This window comes from Vipera berus (genome assembly GCF_964194415.1).
Source record: "Vipera berus genome assembly, chromosome: 6".
Classification (NCBI taxonomy): Eukaryota; Metazoa; Chordata; class Lepidosauria; order Squamata; family Viperidae; genus Vipera; species Vipera berus.
Window position 1 is genome coordinate 60,537,582 of NC_138208.1, and position 23,097 is coordinate 60,560,678.

The following is a 23,097-nucleotide window of genomic DNA, read 5'->3' on the forward strand; positions in this document are numbered from 1 at the left end:
CTGCGGAGGCCGCTGGAGCTCCCAACTTCTCTGCTGAATCCACAGAGCTCCAGCAAAGCCTCCCAGCCAGCGCTGATCCCAGCCAGTGCTAATCCCCCCCCCAATTTCCCTCCTCTGCTACAAAAGGAACAAAGGTTCCACAGGGCAGCCCTGGAATCAGCAAGAAGCTGCCTCATCACCTCTGCCCTGTCCCCTGGGTGTGTGCACAGGATACGGTCAGCGCTGGTGTCCTCTGTGAAGTAGCCTGCATGGCAAAACAGCCAGCAGGGATGCTGGACTCTGCTTGCATGTGCACCCAGGAGGTGGGGCAAGGCTGGCTCATGGATCTAAGGCTGAGTGTGTTCTGCCTTTAATGGATGCAACCAGGTTGTAGATCAGTGCCCGGTTGGCCTGAGCTGGGCCAACGTGTGGCAGGCTGGTCCTTCGCTGTTTCCAGAGCAGGTCCCCAAGCCAAATGGAACCATATATCGGGCCAGATCTGGCCCGTGGGCCTTGTGTTTGACATGTCTGGGCTAGTCAAACAATTGTTAATAATTCTAAGTTGTTTTCCAGATTGAATTCAACTGGACGAGATGCAGTGGCCTTAGCAAATGACTAGAAGGCAAAAGTCATGGGGAAAGGCAGTGTGCCGATTCCATGTCTGGAGGAAAGGTTTAATAATGTATTATGTGTGCCTGAAATGGAGCTTAATTTACTGAGTGTATCCAGTCTTGAGAAACAAGGGTTTGAGACCACATTTGTGAATGGGAAATGTCTCATAAAAAGAAATGGGAATGTATGTGCACAGGGCATAAAACAGAATAATCTTTGTGTGATGCAGACAGAAAAGGTTAAATGTGCCCAAACATTTGGTAATGTGACACAACATGATTCATGCAGAAAAGCTTGGCCATGCCAGCTTCAGACTGTTGCATAGGATGCCAGAGTTTACAGAGGGGTTAACCTTAAAAGGTATAAGGCATACTTAGACCGTGCAGAAATCCAAGGTGTTCCCAGTAAGCAAGAAGAGCACAAGGCAGACACCAAGGGTTCTAGAGCTGGTACATTCAGATTTAGTAGGACCAACGCAAGCCAGCTTGGAAAGAGCCAGATATGCGCTGGTCATTGTAGATCACCATAGCAAATTTGGTTTCTGTTATTTGCTGAAAAGCAAAACAGAGGTGCTGCAGAAGTTCAAGTAATGGGTGAGCTTCACAGAAAGAAGATATGGGCAACAGATATGTCAGCTGCAAACTGACAGGGGTTCAGAATTCATGTCAACAAACTTTCAACAGTGGTTGGGACAGCTAGAAATAAGACATAGACACACAAATCCATACACAGCAGCTGAGAATGGCATGGCTGAAAGACAGAATGGAGTCTTGCAGACCATGAAAGACTCACTGTTGGAGGATTCTGGTCTGAGCAGGTTGTATTGGGGCGAAGCCATATTGACTGCAAATTATTTGGTCAATAGGCTATGAAGTTCCTCTATCCATGATACTCCATATGCTGTGCTATATGGAAGAAAGCCATCTCTGGCACATTTAAGGGTGTTTGGAAGCAATGCATGGGTGCATATTCCAAAGGCAATCAGGAGAAAAGGGCAACAAAAGGCTAGAAAGCTTAGGTTTATAGGCTATGAGCTAGGGTCAAAGAGCTATCGCTTTAGTGATGGGAGCAGAAGTATAGTAATTTCCAGATCTACTAGCTTTGCAGAGCAGAATTGGGGCAGAACTGATGCCAATTCTGGGAATGATCCACTTAGTGATGGTGACTCACTTAGTGACGGTGTCAGCGTTCAGGGAGGAGAAGCTGAAAAACAGCAAGAAAAGGAGTCAGAAGAAGATGGTGACTCTGATGTGAAGCAGGAAAGGGTTGACAGTCAAGAGCAGTCAATTCCATGCAGGTCAGAGTGAAGGAACAAAGGGATTCCACCTGACAGGTATTCTGCTGGAAAAGTAAAGGTATGGTATGAGGCAAGAAACTATCAGGAAGGATTGGAACTATTCAAAGTGGAGCAAGTGAAGTGGAAAGAGGCCATGGACAAAGAAATGAAATCCATGGATGAACATAAAGTGTTCACCTCTATGACTTTGCCACAAGGTTACAAAGCTGTAGGATGTAAATGGGTATACAAAAAGAGTTACCCAACAATGAAGTCCAATATAAGGCAAGATTAGTGGCACAGGGGTTTTCGCAGAAGAAAAACATGCACTATGATGAGGTATTTGCATCAATGGTAAAAAGAGAAACTATAGGTTGGCACTAGTGTTGGCAATGGCACGTGGGCATAAAATTTGGCACTTTGATATAACCACAGCATTCCTCAATGCAGAGTTGGAGGAAGAAAATTACATGGTTCAAGCACCAGGGTATGAAAGTTAGAAGGCTGGCACTGTGTATAAACTGAACAAGGCCATTTATGGGCTGAAGCAACCAGCCAGAAACTGGAACATCTGTTTAGATGTGGCATTGAAGGGTCTTGGATTCAAGAGTTGTAAGACTGATGGTTGCATATACACTGCAAGGTTTCACGGTGGGGATTGCCAATTATTAGCATTTGTGGATGATCTTCGCTTCATTGCAAAGGATCTGGCACAGGTGAAGGAATTTGCTAATCAATCAGAAAAAAGTTTGAGTTGAAAAGTCTGGGTGAAATACAAAACTATCTTGGTGTAGAGATACAAAAAACAGAAAAAGGTGGCTACATTCTCAGTCAAAGAAGGAAAACTGAACAACTTCTGGAGAGATACAACATGAAGGATTGTAATTCTGCTTCAACACCTATGAGCATAGATTTTCACAACACTTTGGGCAAGGACAAAGTTGAAGCTTGTGATCAGGAGATACATCAGTCAGCAATAGGGAGCCTGTTATATCTGTCACAGTGGTCCAGACCAGACACAGCTGTTAAAGGATTTAAACACAGAAGTTAAAGAAGCTGAAACAGTATTTGAAGATAATGCTGCTTGCATTAAAATGGCAACAGGTGACAGAGTGAAAAGTAGAAGCAAGTGAAAGGAATAAAATATTATTCAGAAATTTCTAATGATTCTAAAGGACATTAGAAGAAGCCACCTGAAAATCCTAAGTAATAACAATTGTCTCTCTATCTCATCTAAAAGTTGACAAGTACAAATGTGACAAGCTGAAAACACTACCTAACCTAAACTGCAAGCAAAGGAAATACAGAAATAACTATAGGAGCCGAGCTTTGTTAACAGAAAATTAGATGGTGATAGGATGTGTACAAAGGGGCTTCCTGGAACATGGGAGGGACAGTGGTTTTAGGTGGTCCGGATAGTTTATCGGATGATTAGGGAAGGGGCGTTGAGTGCGATAGGGGAGGTGGAATCTACGTCGGGGATAGGATATAAAAATGTGTCAAACAGCTCTGTAAGGTGTGACTGAACTCCTATGTGGGTTTCAGCTCACCAAGCCTTTGCAAACGCTTCTTTTTAAATAAAACTTTGTTGCTGGAATTCCAAGTGAGTTTGTTTGTTTTGGGATATTGAGCCACGTTCCAAACACAAGCATGTGGACATTAAGTATTGTAATGTCAGAGAAGCCATCAAAAGTGAACTAATTCACTTGCTTCATTGTTCTTCAGATGACAATCTGGCAGATGTAATGACCAAGCCATTGGGTGGAGTACACCATGGGAAGAGTATTAAATTATTTGGTTTTATGTCTATTCCAGTCATAAATTATGGAGGAGTGTCATTGTGCAAGAAATTTTATGAACTAGAATAGCCATAGCAACAAACCAGCCAATGAGAACTGTTTTTGATTAAGACACAGTATTGGCTGTGTAAGGCATGTGATCCAGCCTAGGTCTGGGCGTGTGTTAGTCTTTTCTATGTCTTTTTCTGATCTCCACATTAAGAGTTGTTGATGTTCCCCAGAGCTGAATGAAACTGTATGTATCGTCTTTATATATATATTATAGATAAAGTTTTTCTAAACTATGCCTCCTGCTCATTTTGAATGTGTGCTTATTTTGGGGGCTTATTTTTGCGCTGGAAAGCTACAAAATCTTTAACAGAGGATTGGTTATAGTTTTTTTTCATTAGTGCCATAACTGTGAGTGGTTGCTAAATGTGGACTATTTGTATACCTTCTCTTTATTTCACTAATAATGCAAAGCAATAATTTAAAGAAACTGTAGTATTCTGACTTCTCTTGGAAAAATAGTGGAACAACAACTACAATGTAAACTTTCTGCTGCTATTTTCCAATTGTTTGTAGAAGGACCATATTTATTCAGAACAAACAGCTGGACTGGAAATAGTGGCTCTTGAAAAGCAAGATATGTAATAACAGAAACTCATTTGTCCCTTCTCAAAGTATCTCATATCACCCCTCCTTACCCTCTTCCCTAACCCCAGGTGTTTTGTTTTTTAATCATGTATAAAACTAGGAGCCACTTCAGGCAACACATACAAAATCATCTGTACTCCCATGGCCCACGCATGTGGAAAGTGAAAAGGAAAAGAAAAGAGAAAAGAAAAGAAAAGAGAAGTTGATTATTATAGGATGGCACTGCCAGCTGATCTGACTTATTATGCCCTTCCAAACAGCAAATGCTTTAGGAGCATAATAGCTAAGGACTAGCATGTTCTATAGTGAAAAGCATTGCCTCAACTATAGCAATCATTAAAATGGCCTAGGCCAAAACACTGCCTTAGCATCCACTCTTGTAATAAAAGCTACATATAATTGAAATAATTAAACACTTTCCCCCCATTGTGCCATTTCTCTTTTTTCTCTTGATTGTTTTGGCCTCTTTTAAAATATAAGTAGAATCTTGTCTTTAGCTGTAAAATTATGTGTGTAGATGAAACTATATAAATAATGTACAGTAGGAAAATAGAGTTAACAGAACTGTGTTGCATACATTAAAAGATGGCTAGAGGGGTGATAGATGGTAGCCAATCAGATTGGCTTCATAATCTGGAACAGCAAGAAACCAAAGCTGGGCTGTTATTAGTATTCTGAAATACACATCCAGCAGGAGCCTTTGTCTCTTAACTTGAAGCTATTTATTCAAAAGGAATATTGTAGCCATTTCTACTTGTTTGTTTCCCATCTTTATACAATGGGCTACATTCTGTAGGGTAAACCATATTATTCATGGACCATCCGAAAATTAAACAGGAATTTTAGTGAGGCAGCGGGAATGCTGCTATTCTTCCCAGGATGTTCAGATGTTTCTACTGCTTCCCGGGATATCTTGGGGACACCACAGAAAATGATTTGCTCAGAGCAATGAGCTCTGGGATATACATGACATTAATGAAGATGGTAGTACTTAGCACTAAAAAAAGCTACTGAGCTTCACAGTTCACTGATTTCTCATTGAGGCCACATTTGAATAATCTCTTCTCTGGTTAAACCTTGACTGTATCTCTTCCTTTTGATAATTGTAATGAAGAACAGAAACAGTTTTGACACTGTCTGTTCTCATCCAGGCCTCTGATGGACCATCCCAACACAACCTGCCATCATCCCAGCTTCTGCTACGACCGGCTGATCCATCGATGCTACAGCTGTAAACACATGCAAAGAGGCCCCAGGAAAGTGACAAGTAAGGAAAATATAAAATCCCAGGCATAAAAGGGTGGAGTGGAAATAAGGGTCTGGAGGTAGGCTGGAAATGGTCTCTGTAAAAGCCAGAAGAGAATCCAGGAGTAGAGAACAATGCATGTTAAATTGCCTTCTTAGGTGCAGGGCTCTGTTCTGTGCTTAAGAAGGCAATTCTCTTCTTATTAGACTGTTAATTATAAATTCATTTGCAAAATAGACAAGTATTTGAGCAATTGAACTTCTTATTAGTTCACAAACACTGAAAATATTTTGGGGGGAAAAAATTAAAAATTTTGGTAAAAATGTCAGGGTAAAACAATCCATAAAAAGTGAAACTGTGAAAGGGCTGGGAAAAGAGAACAAAAGGAGATATACATATATATACATAAACATACATACATATACATACATACATACATACACACATGTGTGTGTGTGTGTGTGTGTAAATTTTTTGGATTGCTAACAAAGAATTAAAGGGAGACTGATATAGCTATTTCAAACTTATTTGTTCTCATCATAAATATGAATCAGTTGCCAAGCATCTGAACGTAAATCACAAGACCCTAGAGATGCTGCAACATTCCAGCTGATTGGCGCTTCTTCTGTCCCAGGGTCATGTGAAGTGACCAAAACCTGCTACAACCACCCAGCAGATTGGGGGGGGGGATAAAAACCAAACACCACCCCACCCCACCCCCACTGCCAATCCTCAACAGAAATGCTCACAACAATGAAAACCTCGGACAGGAGGAAGAGCGCTGCCGGGCAGGCAGGCAGGTGTCTTGCTCGGCTGTGGCTTGGGGAGCACTTTTTTCAGTGCCATCATAACTTCAAACAGTCACTAAGTGAACTGTTGTAAGTCGAGGACTACCTGTACTTCATCACTTTTTGGGGGGGGGGGGTTTGACACCTTGCTAGGTGACTGGTGGTACTTGGATGTTGCCATATCCTAAAAGTGGTACAATGGGTAGAAAGGTCAAAAAGCCCTGAATTAGGCCATAGTATGAAATTATACTTATTCACAATCAGCTTGTCGATCAGAAGGTCGGCAGTTTGGCGGGTCGAATCCCGAGTGCCGCGTAGCAGAGTGAGCGCCTGTTACTCGTCCCAGCTTCTGCCAACCTAACAGTTCGAAAGCATGTAAAAATGCAAGTAGAAAAATAGGGACCACTCCAGTGGGAAGGTAACAGCGTTCCGTGCGCCTTTGGTGTCTAGTCATGCCGGCCACATGACCACGGAGACGTCCTCGGACAAGCGCTGGCTCTTCGGCTTTGAAACGGAGATGAGCACCGGCCCCTAGAGTCGGAAACGACTAGCACGCATGTGCGGGGGAACCTTTACCTTTACCTTTTTATGAAATCATAACATGGTTTATCTTGTGGGGGAATGCAAAGATGATTGGAGAAATTTCTGGTTAATCTGGGATTGGGCTTAAACATGTTATGTAACTCCAATAAAAGAATCTATAAGCAATGGCAAGTAGACTTCAGGTCTGCAGTATCTGCTTGCTGTTTTATTAGAATAGTGCAAATCCTTTTTCAGATTTGTTTAAAATCTGCTTCCCTTCTATAATGTGTGGGTTTCCTTCCATTTCTAACTATACATAAAAGGGCAAAAGTGTTTCCCTCTTACCCTAGCTGTCATGCTATATTTATAGGCTTTTATTTTAGAGGTTTGGTTTATGGTTACTATCTGGGAGTGCAGAAAATAATTTGGGGTGGTGCAAAATTCATCAAGGTGAAACCTTCTTTTTTCATTTTTAGCAAAGTTATTATAAATAATTAAAAAGAAATATATAAAAAAGAAAAAAATACTTGCATACATATTTTCACTAATAAAAGAAGGGTAAACTATTTTTTTCTTTTTTATATATTTTTATTATTAATTTATAATAGAAAATAGAAAAATACAAAAGGAAATAGGAAAAAAGATAGGGGAGGAAAAAAGGAAGGGAAAAGTGAAGGAAAAAGGGAAAAAAGAAAGAAAAGGCTCCTTTTAGTGCAATAGAATATGATAATAACATCAAACCTCAACTTTTTTTACTTTTACATAATACTATAAACTAGTCATTTCTATAACAGCAAACCTATCTAACTGGTAAAATCCAAAATCAGTTTTTATTTTTTCTGCCTCAAGCACAAAGTCCAGAAGCAGTTTCCAAATAGAAACAAAAGTAATTGTGCTTTTTTTTCTTTAGTCAAAGCAGTCAGTTTAGTGCAAAATTAATCAAGGTGACAACTTCCTCTTTCATTTTTAGCTAAGTTAGTTTACCTCTCTTTCATTAGTGAAGATATGTATGCAAGTATTTGTAATGAACACTCAAGTGAAATTTTAGTAAGCAGCTCATACCAACAGAGCAGAATGTTAGCATCCTTTTGGTTCTTTTTTCTTCAATAAAGAGGAAGAAAATATGCAAATATATCTATTTTAACTGTCTTCTGATTTAGAACTTTTTGTACATATATTCTATACACAGCCCTTTTTAGTCTTTTATCTCTTTAAAACAAAATGCCCCCTTTTCTTTCTTTCTCCCATTTCTGTCATCTCATTCTTCATCCAAAACCCATCACTTCCAATTAAAATCTTAAAACAGTCAATTGTACCGTGTTTCAATAAGTTAGTCAGGTTCACCCAACACATTGTACCATATACTATTCACGGAGTTTACAAACAGTCTTAAACTTGGAACAAAACAAAGCCTTATTTCATGATTTAGATCAGTCTTCTTTGTAGTCCAGATACAGAATATCCAGCCCTATGGATGGGTAAGGATTATCCGTTGGAATGTTTTGTTTTTCCCCATACAAACTGGTATGAAGGTTGTAATGCAACTCTCAAACAGTGAGATGCAGAGGGTGAGATGTTTTGCAGTCAGTATGCTTAGTCTTTGAAGCTGCTTTTGGAGTCTTATCCTTTAGATGGAATAGGCGGTGTGTGGTTAAGCAATATCAAGATAGTGTCCATGAAGGTGTAATTAAACCTCCATTTAAGTTTTATGAGTGCGTGGGTGTTGGGCATTGGTTAATTTCTGCCAGATAGAAGAGCTGAGAATAAAGTGTTCTAAAACCAAGGATTTGCTTTTCATCAGACATAATTCCTGTACAAGTGGAAAATTAGTTGTTCTATCAAGCAAATCGTTGTATTTAACTATTTAGATAATTATTTTCAGTCTTCTTTCTAGACATAGCAAATTTGAGGGCTTACAGCCTGAGTTCAAAACATTATGAGTACAATTGTAAGATTTGCTAGCTGCAACAAAAACATACCAGATGGCTCTTTGCAGCTACCTGCATATTTAATCTTAAAATGGTGAGCTTATTTAATTATTTATTATTTATTCTAATCTATTGTATATTTAAGTAACACAAAAACAGATTGTGAATGTCCTTCTCTGAAGCAGCTGAAATGTGAATCTAGAGCATGATATATTAACTAAAATAGACTTTCTGGGATGAATCACTAGCCTTGTTCACTTTTGCTGATAAGTTTATTTCTATCTGGAAGTAAACCATAGCCAATGATTTGTCTTTCTGCATCTTCTTTTCCTGATTTATACACTACTAAAACTCTCTGTTTGTAATTATCAAATGGGAGAAACAGTGCATCATAAGGCAATAATTTTTAAATCAATGTATCTCAAAAGGGCTAACTTAAAATATGTATCCAAAGTCAGTCCCAATGAGATTGACATTTGGCAAAGTTGTGCCTGCTTCAGTGCTTCTGCACTGCTACGCCATCATGATGCCATGGTCACATGATTATAATTTCCAATGCTGCCTGCCAGTTTCCCACAAGGAAAGTCAATGGGGAAGCCAACAGGAACTCAAAGGTCGCTCCCACTCCCAATGCTCTTTTGCCTGCCTGCAGTCATTCTGTTGCTCTGTTTAGGTAAGGAAATATCTCTGTTATGGGTCATAGGTTGTCTTGTTCCTAATAACCCTTGAAAGTGATAAATCCATGGAAACAAGTAGAGAATCCTTGATTTGGGTATTTATTTGTTAAATTTGTTTGCTGCTTAAATCATGCTGTGGGGCTACTTTAGGCAGCTTACAACAATAAAAAGAGAGAAATAAAAAATATAAACATAACAGTAGCAAAATAATGGAACAATAGAATAAACAATAAAAATGAGAATACAGAGATAGGGGAATAAAAGATGAGCAGATGGGGAAACAGGGAGCAAGGATATAGAGAACAACAGACTTAACTTTCCATCACATTGTTTCCAGGACACCTTTATAGCCATTCCATGATTTTTGTCTTTAAAGGACTGTATCTGCTGCACATGGAAAAGTATTTACCGTATATTGTTGAGATTTCATGCTTTAACAGAGGGGAGATATGAAACATTTTGATTCTGTTTTGATAGCACAATCGAATCAATAGCACACTTCTTACTTCATTGTTCCTTTTACTGAATTTGGTGTGCCACGAACCAAAATAGAACCCTTCACTTCACTTTGAAAGAAGAAGTATCTCTGTTAAGATGACCCACTTAGAACTGTTGTTTCCCTCCACAGCTACTATACTTGGAACAACCTCCACTACAACCCAACCAGTGCAATTTCATACTGGAAACCAAAATTGTTCAGCTTTAATATTTGCTTTCTGTGCTTTTTGGGGGCTAGTAATCATCATGGCAATATTATGGCTTGTATTCCTGAAACAAAGATGGAAGAGAAGGAGAAAAACTGGAAAGGAGAATTCCCAAGGTACGTATTAACAACACTTCAGGTAATAGGTTTTAATCCACTTGATTTCATTTAGTCTAACTCTTTCCAACCAAATACAGTGTATTCAAGATTGGTTGGATCATAGAAACTGCAGTCTATCACAGTTTAAATACACCACGTTGAGAAAAGTTGATCTAGTCTAGTCTTAGACAAAACTGAGCAATGAAGAGAAGGACGAGGGGTGACATGATAGCAGTGTTCCAATATCTCAGGGGTTGCCACAAGGAAGAGGGAGTCAAGCTATTCTCCAAAGCACCTGAAGGCAGGACAAGAAGCATCGGATGTAAACTAACCAAAGAGAGAAGCAACCTAGAACTAAGGAGAAATTTTCTGACAGTTAGAACAATTAATCAGTGGAACAACCTGCCTCCAGAAGCGGTGAATGCTCCAACAGTGGGAATTTTTAAGAAGAGACTGGACAGCCATTTATCTGAAATGGTATAAGGTTTCCTGCCTGAGCAGGGGGTTGGACTAGATGACCTCCAAGGTCCCTTCCAACTACTTCTTCTTCTTCTTCTTCTTCTTCTTCTTCTTCTTCTTCTTCTTCTTCTTCTTCTTCTTCTTCTTCTTCTTCTTCTTCTTCTTCTTCTTCTTTTTCTTGTTATTATTATTATTATTATTATTATTATTATTATTATTATTATTATTATTATTATTATTATTAATCATCGCACAGTCAGCCAGATGTTCAGACTGGATTTGGCATTTTTGTCTGCCTATTGAGTCCTTACCAAGGACCTGGGATAGGCAGATGTGGATGTTTGATGGTATTACAGATATCATCGCAGGATGGAAGCAGTTCCTAGTAAGGCTGCCTTTTGCAATTGACTAATGGCGAATTTCCCAATGCCAATGGTGTTCAAGTGGTGCTCCAGTTGTTTTGGGATTGCACCCAAGATGCCTATTACTATTGGTACTACCCTTGCTTGCCTTTGCCACAATCTTTCTATTTCTATTTGTAGGTCTTTGTATTTTGTTATCTTCTCCAGTTCTTTCTCATCTATTCTGCTGTCTCCAGGCACTGCCAAGTCCACTGTCCAGACTTTTTTGTCTTTCTTATCGACAATTGTTAAGTCTGGGGTGTTACGTTGCAGGTGCTTGTCTGTTTGAATTCTGAAGTCCCAGAACAGTTTAACTTTATCATTTTCTATGACTTTCTCTATTTTATGATCCCACCAGTTCTTGCTTACAGGCAAATGATATTTCTGGCAGATCTTCCAATGCACCATTGTTGTTACTTTGTTAACAGAAAATTAGATGGTGATAGGATGTGTACAAAGGGGCTTCCTGGAACATGGGAGGGACAGTGGTTTTAGGTGGTCCGGATAGTTTATCGGATGATTAGGGAAGGGGCGTTGAGTGCGATAGGGGAGGTGGAATCTACGTCGGGGATAGGATATAAAAATGTGTCAAACAGCTCTGTAAGGTGTGACTGAACTCCTATGTGGGTTTCAGCTCACCAAGCCTTTGCAAACGCTTCTTTTTAAATAAAACTTTGTTGCTGGAATTCCAAGTGAGTTTGTTTGTTTTGGGATATTGAGCCACGTTCCAAACACAAGCATGTGGACATTAAGTATTGTAATGTCAGAGAAGCCATCAAAAGTGAACTAATTCACTTGCTTCATTGTTCTTCAGATGACAATCTGGCAGATGTAATGACCAAGCCATTGGGTGGAGTACACCATGGGAAGAGTATTAAATTATTTGGTTTTATGTCTATTCCAGTCATAAATTATGGAGGAGTGTCATTGTGCAAGAAATTTTATGAACTAGAATAGCCATAGCAACAAACCAGCCAATGAGAACTGTTTTTGATTAAGACACAGTATTGGCTGTGTAAGGCATGTGATCCAGCCTAGGTCTGGGCGTGTGTTAGTCTTTTCTATGTCTTTTTCTGATCTCCACATTAAGAGTTGTTGATGTTCCCCAGAGCTGAATGAAACTGTATGTATCGTCTTTATATATATATTATAGATAAAGTTTTTCTAAACTATGCCTCCTGCTCATTTTGAATGTGTGCTTATTTTGGGGGCTTATTTTTGCGCTGGAAAGCTACAAAATCTTTAACAGAGGATTGGTTATAGTTTTTTTTCATTAGTGCCATAACTGTGAGTGGTTGCTAAATGTGGACTATTTGTATACCTTCTCTTTATTTCACTAATAATGCAAAGCAATAATTTAAAGAAACTGTAGTATTCTGACTTCTCTTGGAAAAATAGTGGAACAACAACTACAATGTAAACTTTCTGCTGCTATTTTCCAATTGTTTGTAGAAGGACCATATTTATTCAGAACAAACAGCTGGACTGGAAATAGTGGCTCTTGAAAAGCAAGATATGTAATAACAGAAACTCATTTGTCCCTGCTCAAAGTATCTCATATCACCCCTCCTTACCCTCTTCCCTAACCCCAGGTGTTTTGTTTTTTAATCATGTATAAAACTAGGAGCCACTTCAGGCAACACATACAAAATCATCTGTACTCCCATGGCCCACGCATGTGGAAAGTGAAAAGGAAAAGAAAAAAGAAAAGAAAAGAAAAGAGAAGTTGATTATTATAGGATGGCACTGCCAGCTGATCTGACTTATTATGCCCTTCCAAACAGCAAATGCTTTAGGAGCATAATAGCTAAGGACTAGCATGTTCTATAGTGAAAAGCATTGCCTCAACTATAGCAATCATTAAAATGGCCTAGGCCAAAACACTGCCTTAGCATCCACTCTTGTAATAAAAGCTACATATAATTGAAATAATTAAACACTTTCCCCCCATTGTGCCATTTCTCTTTTTTCTCTTGATTGTTTTGGCCTCTTTTAAAATATAAGTAGAATCTTGTCTTTAGCTGTAAAATTATGTGTGTAGATGAAACTATATAAATAATGTACAGTAGGAAAATAGAGTTAACAGAAGTGTGTTGCATACATTAAAAGATGGCTAGAGGGGTGATAGATGGTAGCCAATCAGATTGGCTTCATAATCTGGAACAGCAAGAAACCAAAGCTGGGCTGTTATTAGTATTCTGAAATACACATCCAGCAGGAGCCTTTGTCTCTTAACTTGAAGCTATTTATTCAAAAGGAATATTGTAGCCATTTCTACTTGTTTGTTTCCCATCTTTATACAATGGGCTACATTCTGTAGGGAAAACCATATTATTCATGGACCATCCGAAAATTAAACAGGAATTTTAGTGAGGCAGCGGGAATGCTGCTACTCTTCCCAGGATGTTCAGATGTTTCTACTGCTTCCTGGGATATCTTGGGGACACCACAGAAAATGATTTGCTCAGAGCAATGAGCTCTGGGATATACATGACATTAATGAAGATGGTAGTACTTAGCACTAAAAAAAGCTACTGAGCTTCACAGTTCACTGATTTCTCATTGAGGCCACATTTGAATAATCTCTTCTCTGGTTAAACCTTGACTGTATCTCTTCCTTTTGATAATTGTAATGAAGAACAGAAACAGTTTTGACACTGTCTGTTCTCATCCAGGCCTCTGATGGACCATCCCAACACAACCTGCCATCATCCCAGCTTCTGCTACGACCGGCTGATCCATCGATGCTACAGCTGTAAACACATGCAAAGAGGCCCCAGGAAAGTGACAAGTAAGGAAAATATAAAAATCCCAGGCATAAAAGGGTGGAGTGGAAATAAGGGTCTGGAGGTAGGCTGGAAATGGTCTCTGTAAAAGCCAGAAGAGAATCCAGGAGTAGAGAAAAATGCATGTAAAAAGAACAATGCATGTTAAATTGCCTTCTTAGGTGCAGGGCTCTGTTCTGTGCTTAAGAAGGCAATTCTCTTCTTATTAGTCTGTTAATTATAAATTCATTTGCAAAATAGACAAGTATTTGAACAATTGAACTTCTTATTAGTTCACAAACACTGAAAATATTTTGGGGGAAAAAGAAATTAAAAATTTTGGTAAAAATGTCAGGGTAAAACAATCCATAAAAAGTGAAACTGTGAAAGGGCTGGGAAAAGAGAACAAAAGGAGATATACATATATATACTGTACATATACATACATACATATACATACATACACACACACACACACACACGTGTGTGTGTGTGTGTGTGTGTGTAAATTTTTTGGATTGCTAACAAAGAATTAAAGGGAGACTGATATAGCTATTTCAAACTTATTTGTTCTCATCATAAATATGAATCAGTTGCCAAGCATCTGAACGTAAATCACAAGACCCTAGAGATGCTGCAACATTCCAGCTGATTGGCGCTTCTTCTGTCCCAGGGTCATGTGAAGTGACCAAAACCTGCTACAACCACCCAGCAGATTGGGGGGGGATAAAAACCAAACACCACCCCACCCCCGCTCAACAGAAATGCTCACAACAACGAAAACCTCGGACAGGAGGAAGAGCGCTGCCGGGCAGGCAGGCAGGTGTCTTGCTCGGCTGTGGCTTGGGGGGCACTTTTTTCAGGGCCATCATAACTTCAAACAGTCACTAAGTGAACTATTGTAAGTCGAGGACTACCTGTACTTCATCACTTTTTTGGGGGGGGGGTTATCAAGTTTTTGACACCTTGCTAGGTGACTGGTGGTACTTGGATGTTGCCATATCCTAAAAGTGGTACAATGGGTAGAAAGGTCAAAAAGCCCTGAATTAGGCCATAGTATGAAATCATAACATGGTTTATCTTGTGGGGGAATGCAAAGATGATTGGAGAAATTTCTGGTTAATCTGGGATTGGGCTTAAACATGTTATGTAACTCCAATAAAAGAATCTATAAGCAATGGCAAGCAGACTTCAGGTCTGCAGTATCTGCTTGCTGTTTTATTAGAATAGTGCAAAATTCATCAAGGTGAAACCTTCTTTTTTCATTTTTAGCAAAGTTATTATAAATAATAAAAAAGAAATATATAAAAAAGAAAAAAATACTTGCATACCTATTTTCACTAATAAAAGAAGGGTAAACTATTTTTTTCTTTTTTATATATTTTTATTATTAATTTATAATAGAAAATAGAAAAATACAAAAGGAAATAGTAGGAAAGATAGGGGAGGAAAAAAGGAAGGGAAAAGTGAAGGAAAAAGGGGAAAAAGAAAGAAAAGGCGTTGACTTTTGGCTCCTTTTAGTGCAATAGAATATGATAATAACATCAAACCTCAACTTTTTTACTTTTACATAATACTATAAACTAGTCATTTCTATAACAGCAAACCTATCTAACTGGTAAAATCCAAAATCAGTTTTTATTTTTTCTGCCTCAAGCACAAAGTCCAGAAGCAGTTTCCAAATAGAAACAAAAGTAATTGTGCTTTTTTTCTTTAGTCAAAGCAGTCAGTTTAGTGCAAAATTAATCAAGGTGACAACTTCCTCTTTCATTTTTAGCTAAGTTAGTTTACCTCTCTTTCATTAGTGAAGATATGTATGCAAGTATTTGTAATGAACACTCAAGTGAAATTTTAGTAAGCAGCTCATACCAACAGAGCAGAATGTTAGCATCCTTTTGGTTCTTTTTTCTTCAATAAAGAGGAAGAAAATATGCAAATATATCTATTTTAACTGTCTTCTGATTTAGAACTTTTTGTACATATATTCTATACACAGCCCTTTTTAGTATTTTATCTCTTTAAAACAAAATGCCCCCTTTCTTTCTTTCTCCCATTTCTGTCATCTCATTCTTCATCCAAAACCCATCACTTCCAATTAAAATCTTAAAACAGTCAATTGTACCGTGTTTCAATAAGTTAGTCAGGTTCACCCAACACATTGTACCATATACTAATCACGGAGTTTACAAACAGTCTTAAACTTGGAACAAAACAAAGCCTTATTTCATGATTTAGATCAGTCTTCTTTGTAGTCCAGATACAGAATATCCAGCCCTATGGATGGGTAAGGATTATCCGTTGGAATGTTTTGTTTTTCCCCATACAAACTGGTATGAAGGTTGTAATGCAACTCTCAAACAGTGAGATGCAGAGGGTGAGATGTTTTGCAGTCAGTATGCTTAGTCTTTGAAGCTGCTTTTGGAGTCTTATCCTTTAGATGGAATAGGCGGTGTGTGGTTAAGCAATATCAAGATAGTGTCCATGAAGGTGTAATTAAACCTCCATTTAAGTTTTATGAGTGCGTGGGTGTTGGGCATTGGTTAATTTCTGCCAGATAGAAGAGCTGAGAATAAAGTGTTCTAAAACCAAGGATTTGCTTTTCATCAGACATAATTCCTGTACAAGTGGGAAATTAGTTGTTCTATCAAGCAAATCGTTGTATTTAACTATTTAGATAATTATTTCCAGTCTTCTTTCTAGACATAGCAAATTTGAGGGCTTACAGCCTGAGTTCAAAACATTATGAGTACAATTGTAAGATTTGCTAGCTGCAACAAAAACATACCAGATGGCTCTTTGCAGCTACCTGCATATTTAATCTTAAAATGGTGAGCTTATTTAATTATTTATTATTTATTCTAATCTATTGTATATTTAAGTAACACAAAAACAGATTGTGAATGTCCTTCTCTGAAGCAGCTGAAATGTGAATCTAGAGCATGATATATTAACTAAAATAGACTTTCTGGGATGAATCACTAGCCTTGTTCACTTTTGCTGATAAGTTTATTTCTATCTGGAAGTAAACCATAGCCAATGATTTGTCTTTCTGCATCTTCTTTTCCTGATTTATACACTACTAAAACTCTCTGTTTGTAATTTTCAAATGGGAAAAACAGTGCATCATAAGGCAATAATTTTTAAATCAATGTATCTCAAAAGGGCTAACTTAAAATATGTATCCAAAGTCAGTCCCAATGAGATTGACATTTGGCAAAGTTGTGCCTGCTTCAGTGCTTCTGCACTGCTACGCCATCATGATGCCATGGTCACATGATTATAATTTCCAATGCTGCCTGCCAGTTTCCCACAAGGAAAGTCAATGGGGAAGCCAACAGGAACTCAAAGGTCGCTCCCACTCCCAATGCTCTTTTGCCTGCCTGCAGTCATTCTGTTGCTCTGTTTAGGTAAGGAAATATCTCTGTTATGGGTCATAGGTTGTCTTGTTCCTAATAACCCTTGAAAGTGATAAATCCATGGAAACAAGTAGAGAATCCTTGATTTGGGTATTTATTTGTTAAATTTGTTTGCTGCTTAAATCATGCTGTGGGGCTACTTTAGGCAGCTTACAACAATAAAAAGAGAGAAATAAAAAATATAAACATAACAGTAGCAAAATAATGGAACAATAGAATAAACAATAAAAATGAGAATACAGAGATAGGTTAATAAAAGATGAGCAGATGGGGAAACAGGGAGCAAGGATATAGAGAACAACAGACTTAACTTTCCATCACATTGTTTCCAGGACACCTTTATAGCCATTCCATGATTTTTGTCTTTAAAGGACTGTATCTGCTGCACATGGAAAAGTATTTACTGTATATTGTTGAGGTTTCATGCTTTAACAGAGGGGAGATATGAAACATTTTGATACTGTTTTGATAGCACAATCGAATCAATAGCACACTTCTTACTTCATTGTTCCTTTTACTGAATTTGGTGTGCCACGAACCAAAATAGAACCCTTCACTTCACTTTGAAAGAAGAAGCATCTCTGTTAAGATGACCCACTTAGAACTGTTGTTTCCCTTCACAGCTACTATACTTGGAACAACCTCCACTACAACCCAACCAGTGCAATTTCATACTGGAAACCAAAATTGTTCAGCTTTAATATTTGCTTTCTGTGCTTTTTGGGGGCTAGTAATCATCATGGCAATATTATGGCTTGTATTCCTGAAACAAAGATGGAAGAGAAGGAGAAAAACTGGAAAGGAGAATTCCCAAGGTACGTATTAACAACACTTCAGGTAATAGGTTTTAATCCACTTGATTTCATTTAGTCTAACTCTTTCCAACCAAATACAGTGTATTCAAGATTGGTTGGATCATAGAAACTGCAGTCTATCACAGTTTAAATACACCACGTTGAGAAAAGTTGATCTAGTCTAGTCTTAGACAAAACTGAGCAATGAAGAGAAGGACGAGGGGTGACATGATAGCAGTGTTCCAATATCTCAGGGGTTGCCACAAGGAAGAGGGAGTCAAGCTATTCTCCAAAGCACCTGAAGGCAGGACAAGAAGCATCGGATGTAAACTAACCAAAGAGAGAAGCAACCTAGAACTAAGGAGAAATTTTCTGACAGTTAGAACAATTAATCAGTGGAACAACCTGCCTCCAGAAGCGGTGAATGCTCCAACAGTGGGAATTTTTAAGAAGAGACTGGACAGCCATTTATCTGAAATGGTATAAGGTTTCCTGCCTGAGCAGGGGGTTGGACTAGATGACCTCCAAGGTCCCTTCCAACTTCTTCTTCTTCTTCTTCTTCTTCTTCTTCTTCTTCTTCTTCTTCTTATTATTATTATTATTATTATTATTATTATTATTATTATTATTATTATTATTATTATTATTATTATTATTATTGATCATCGCACAGTCAGCCAGATGTTCAGACTGGATTTGGCATTTTTGTCTGCCTATCGAGTCCTTACCAAGGACCTGGGATAGGCAGATGTGGATGTTTGATGGTATTACAGATATCATCGCAGGATGGAAGCAGTTCCTAGTAAGGCTGCCTTTTGCAATTGACTAATGGCGAATTTCCCAATGCCAATGGTGTTCAAGTGGTGCTCCAGTTGCTTTGGGATTGCACCCAAGATGCCTCTTACTATTGGTACTACCCTTGCTTGCCTTTGCCACAATCTTTCTATTTCTATTTGTAGGTCTTTGTATTTTGTTATCTCCTCCAGTTCTTTCTCATCTATTCTGCTGTCTCCAGGCACTGCCAAGTCCACTGTCCAGACTTTTTTGTCTTTCTTATCGACAATTGTTAAGTCTGGGGTGTTACGTTGCAGGTGCTTGTCTGTTTGAATTCTGAAGTCCCAGAACAGTTTAACTTTATCATTTTCTATGACTTTCTCTATTTTATGATCCCACCAGTTCTTGCTTACAGGCAAATGATATTTCTGGCAGATCTTCCAATGCACCATTGTTGTTACTTTGTCATGCTGCTGCTTGTAGTCAGTCTGTGCGAACTTCTTGCAGCAGCTTACCAGGTAGTCCACTGTTTCTTCAGCTTCTTTGCATAGGTGGCACTTACTGTCTGTTGCTGTCTTCTCAATTTTGAATTATTATTATTGTTATTGTTATTATTATTTTGTTACTTTTTGTATTTGTTTTTCATCAATGCTACTATCTTCTACATTTCTACATCTATGAACCACATTTTTTTTAGTAATATAATCCTGGTATAAAATGTCACATAATCCTGATCTCATTTTTCTAAGACTTTTTCAAGCATGTAATTTACATGAATTCCAATAACAATTCTAACATGTTATTGCTGAAACTCAGATGGACCAGTTTACTATAGTCAGTAATAAGGTAATCAACAGTTTCATCTCCAATCTTTGAGCTGCCTATACAGTTCTACAGAAGAATTATTGAGTCTGTCATTTGTACTTCTATAACTGTCTGGTTAGGTACAGCAACCAAACAGGACAGGTACACACTTCAACGGATAGTTAGGACTGCAGAAAAATAATTGCAACCAGTCTGCCGTCCATTGAAGCCCTGTATACTGCATGAGTCAGAAGGAGGGCTGAGAAAATATCTACAGACTCCTCACATCCTGGACATAACTGTTTCAACTCCTCCCCTCAGGATGTCACTATAGAGCATTGCATGCCAAAACAACTAGACACAAATGCCATCACTATGCTAAACACCTAATTCTTACACCACTGTCATGCCTAAAGATATTTACCCATGCAATAGGGCTGTATTACTATTATCCTTCTCATCTTTCCTATTACTTTCTCCTATTAGTATTATGATTTATCACATTGTTTTTTGTATCTTACGATTTATGATTGTATCCTATGGTTTATGAGTTATGATTTGGAGGCAAATTCTTTGTATGTCCAATCAGACTTGGCCAATAAAAATATTTTAAATTCTAAAATATTTTACATAAATCTGCATTTGTTATCATCTGAAATATCTTAGTTTTAGTTTTAAGTTTATTTGCATAGCTATTCTTGTGCTATCATGATTATTTTTTCAGTTTTTTAAAAAGAATTTCAGTTTTCTAGCAGTTTTGATTTTTCTTTATTATTATTTTTATTATTATTAGAAAATGGCAAGTGCACTTGTTTTTTGGCCAATGAAGCTCAAACAAACCATGACTGCGGACCAGGAGACAATGATCTTGGACAGCTTCGATGCCCACATTTAAATGGTGTTACTATGATCGCCCATGATGATGTCTTAAAGGAGAATATGCCGTGTGTTGCTTGCACAAGAAGTCAGGAGGTTGAAGTGATTTCCTTGTGTCCCCCTGATGAAAAATGCAACTCCTCATTTCCACTGCCAGCAACTGAACTTGGAGCAACTATGCTGGTGACTACAAAGACAATTCAAGAGAACATCCTCAGTAAGGAGCTGCCATAATAATTCCTTTAAAAGAGCTTAGACTAGCAAATGCAATCTCTCAAACTTTATATGACTCATTATTGGAGGCAGGACATTTCACCTTGTTGTAGTTTTTTTATTGTAACTATAGTTCGGAAAATAACAAGCTTTATTTTTTAATGAAGTCATCTTTTCAGCTTCCAAAATGCGCAGCTATAACTATGGTGAAATGAGAGGACATAGCACACCCAGTTCATCAAGATCAGAGAATCTTAGAAAAAAAACATATTCAAGGGAGTAAAATAATCTTGCCTTAATTTCTGCATCCTGAAACTCACCCAGTAAGATTCTTGTAAGTTACTATATGTGTTATAGTTAAGAACAAAACTTATACATGAAATAAGAAAATAGAGTAAGAGTGTAAGGGAAACAATTTTAATTACAAAGAAACAAAATTAAGCTATTGCACTTTTTTAGATGTAAAGTAACAATGTTAATGAGAGAGCCAGTTTGATGTAGTAAAGGCATCAGGCTAGAAACAGAGAGACTATGAGTTCTACCCCTCCCTTTGGAACAAAGCCAGTTGGTTGACCTTGGGTCAGTCACTCACTCTCATCCCTGGGGAAGAAGGCAATGGCAAACCACTTCTGAAAAATTCTACCAAGAAAATTGTAGAGATTAATCTTCTAGGCAGTCACCAAGAGTCAAAACTGACTCAAAGGGACAAAACCAACAATGTTAATGACAAGTGATAAGTAAACTTGTTCTTAAGCACTGGATAAAATGGTCAGGGTAAGCTTTTTAAACTCCTTCCTAAACCATTATATTTCATTGCAATTATGTTTTTAAACTATTCTAAGGTTATCCTCATGTTGTAATAAACTAAATAGTAATGTAATGTTAACCAATAGATAGATGACCTATAATTTTCAATATATTTTGGATTTTGCTGTTCATGGAATTGTTGATAAGAATTGTATATTTTAAATCAAGATCTAAACCATCTCTGAGCAGCTTGCAACATAGTGAACAATAAAAATATAATACTGTAGAAAGCAAATAAACAAGATGGGATCTGATTGCTCGATACAACACAAATTCAAGAACGCATCTAACAAGGGGCTTCACGCCACCCTTACCTATGACTTGGGAAAATAACCCGGTCTTTAAGGAACCACATGATAGAGAATGGGGATAAAAATCATTAGGCTTGATCACCAGGAATTGGAGCCATCAGGATCAATGGTTTATAATTGTATCTGCAATGCAAAGCTGTTTTATTTTACCAAGTAAAAATTTTGTTGTTCACAGCAAAATTTAACAGGAAGCAGATGATGTGATCAGATACAGGAGAGAGTTGCATTGTACTTCTTAAAATATGTATAAGTACATATCCCATGAGAAAACATGGTAGCCCCAAAGGGGAAGTTTATTACAAGATATGCAAAAAAAAAGAATAAACTTACTTTTAACTTGTCTTTAATAATCTCGTACAACTCTGACCAAATCAGCCAGGATCAGCTTCTTAGGTGTCCATTATCACATATATTTTCTTATCTCTCTTAATAATTCTCTTCCCATCTCTAAAGGAATCTCGGGGGGGGGGGGAAACAAAAAATAGACAGCAATAGTCCAAATGAAAAGTGCTGTGCAGATAAAAGATTGTTAAAGTATCTAGGTGGCCATAACATATTCCTTGGGGCTTCTGATGCATACCTAGTAATCCTTATACTTAACAGTTTGCTTGTTCACTACCAGAAATATTAATGTTGATTTTTTTAAAAACCCTGTGCTTTATTTCCTACCATACTGCCAGTATAGAGGCTAGAGTGTATGCATGCATGTATTGTCTATGACAGGGAGCTGAATGTGTTAACAGCTGCACTCACAAATCTGTTTTAAGTTTCCAAAAACATTCTTTTCAGTTCCCTTTCATGAAGTGCCTCTTTAAAATAAAGTCTCTGTTAGTCATCAGTTATGTGGTTAACTGGCAGATGCAAAAGGGTTTTAATTGGTTTTACCAGGGAGATGATTTGTAGTACAAATTGGGGGAAATCATAATAGCCAATTTGTGAAAGGAAACTTTACAGGGAGGAAAAAATAACTCAACTATATAAAGAATGAGTATAAGTTTCTGTTATTAAATACGAATAATTAGCTTTCATTAGCCATCCTTCTCCAACTTCAGGTCCCTCTAGAATCCTCTGGCCAATATGGGCCTGCCTGCAAATTTACAGAACTGAAATTTAGAAGATACTCAGTTTGAGAAAAAAAATGGTTTAAGGCAGACATGTCAAACACAAGGCCCGGGGGCCAGATCCAGCCCGCGAAGTGGTTTCATGTGGCCC

At 37.9% G+C, this 23,097-nt stretch overlaps 1 protein-coding gene across 3 annotated transcripts; it reads left to right on the forward strand.

The window, feature by feature from the left end:
• The first annotated feature begins 3,845 nt into the window (after positions 1 to 3,845).
• Positions 3,846 to 22,226, forward strand: TNFRSF13C (TNF receptor superfamily member 13C). 3 transcript variants are annotated; one of them, XM_081330334.1, is made up of 6 exons: positions 3,846 to 3,901; positions 5,454 to 5,569; positions 10,092 to 10,283; positions 13,801 to 13,916; positions 17,930 to 18,121; positions 20,472 to 22,226. In XM_081330334.1, exons 3-6 carry the CDS (start codon positions 10,219 to 10,221, stop codon positions 20,786 to 20,788), a joined length of 690 nt encoding a protein of 229 aa, XP_081186460.1. In that variant the 5' UTR covers positions 3,846 to 3,901; positions 5,454 to 5,569; positions 10,092 to 10,218; the 3' UTR covers positions 20,789 to 22,226. The 3 variants fall into 3 exon arrangements, with proteins under 3 accessions (XP_081186460.1, XP_081186461.1, XP_081186462.1); XM_081330335.1 differs by lacking the exon at positions 3,846 to 3,901 and having other exon boundaries at positions 5,353 to 5,569; XM_081330336.1 differs by lacking the exons at positions 3,846 to 3,901; positions 5,454 to 5,569; positions 10,092 to 10,283 and adding an exon at positions 12,193 to 12,248.
• The last annotated feature ends 871 nt before the right edge of the window (positions 22,227 to 23,097 follow it).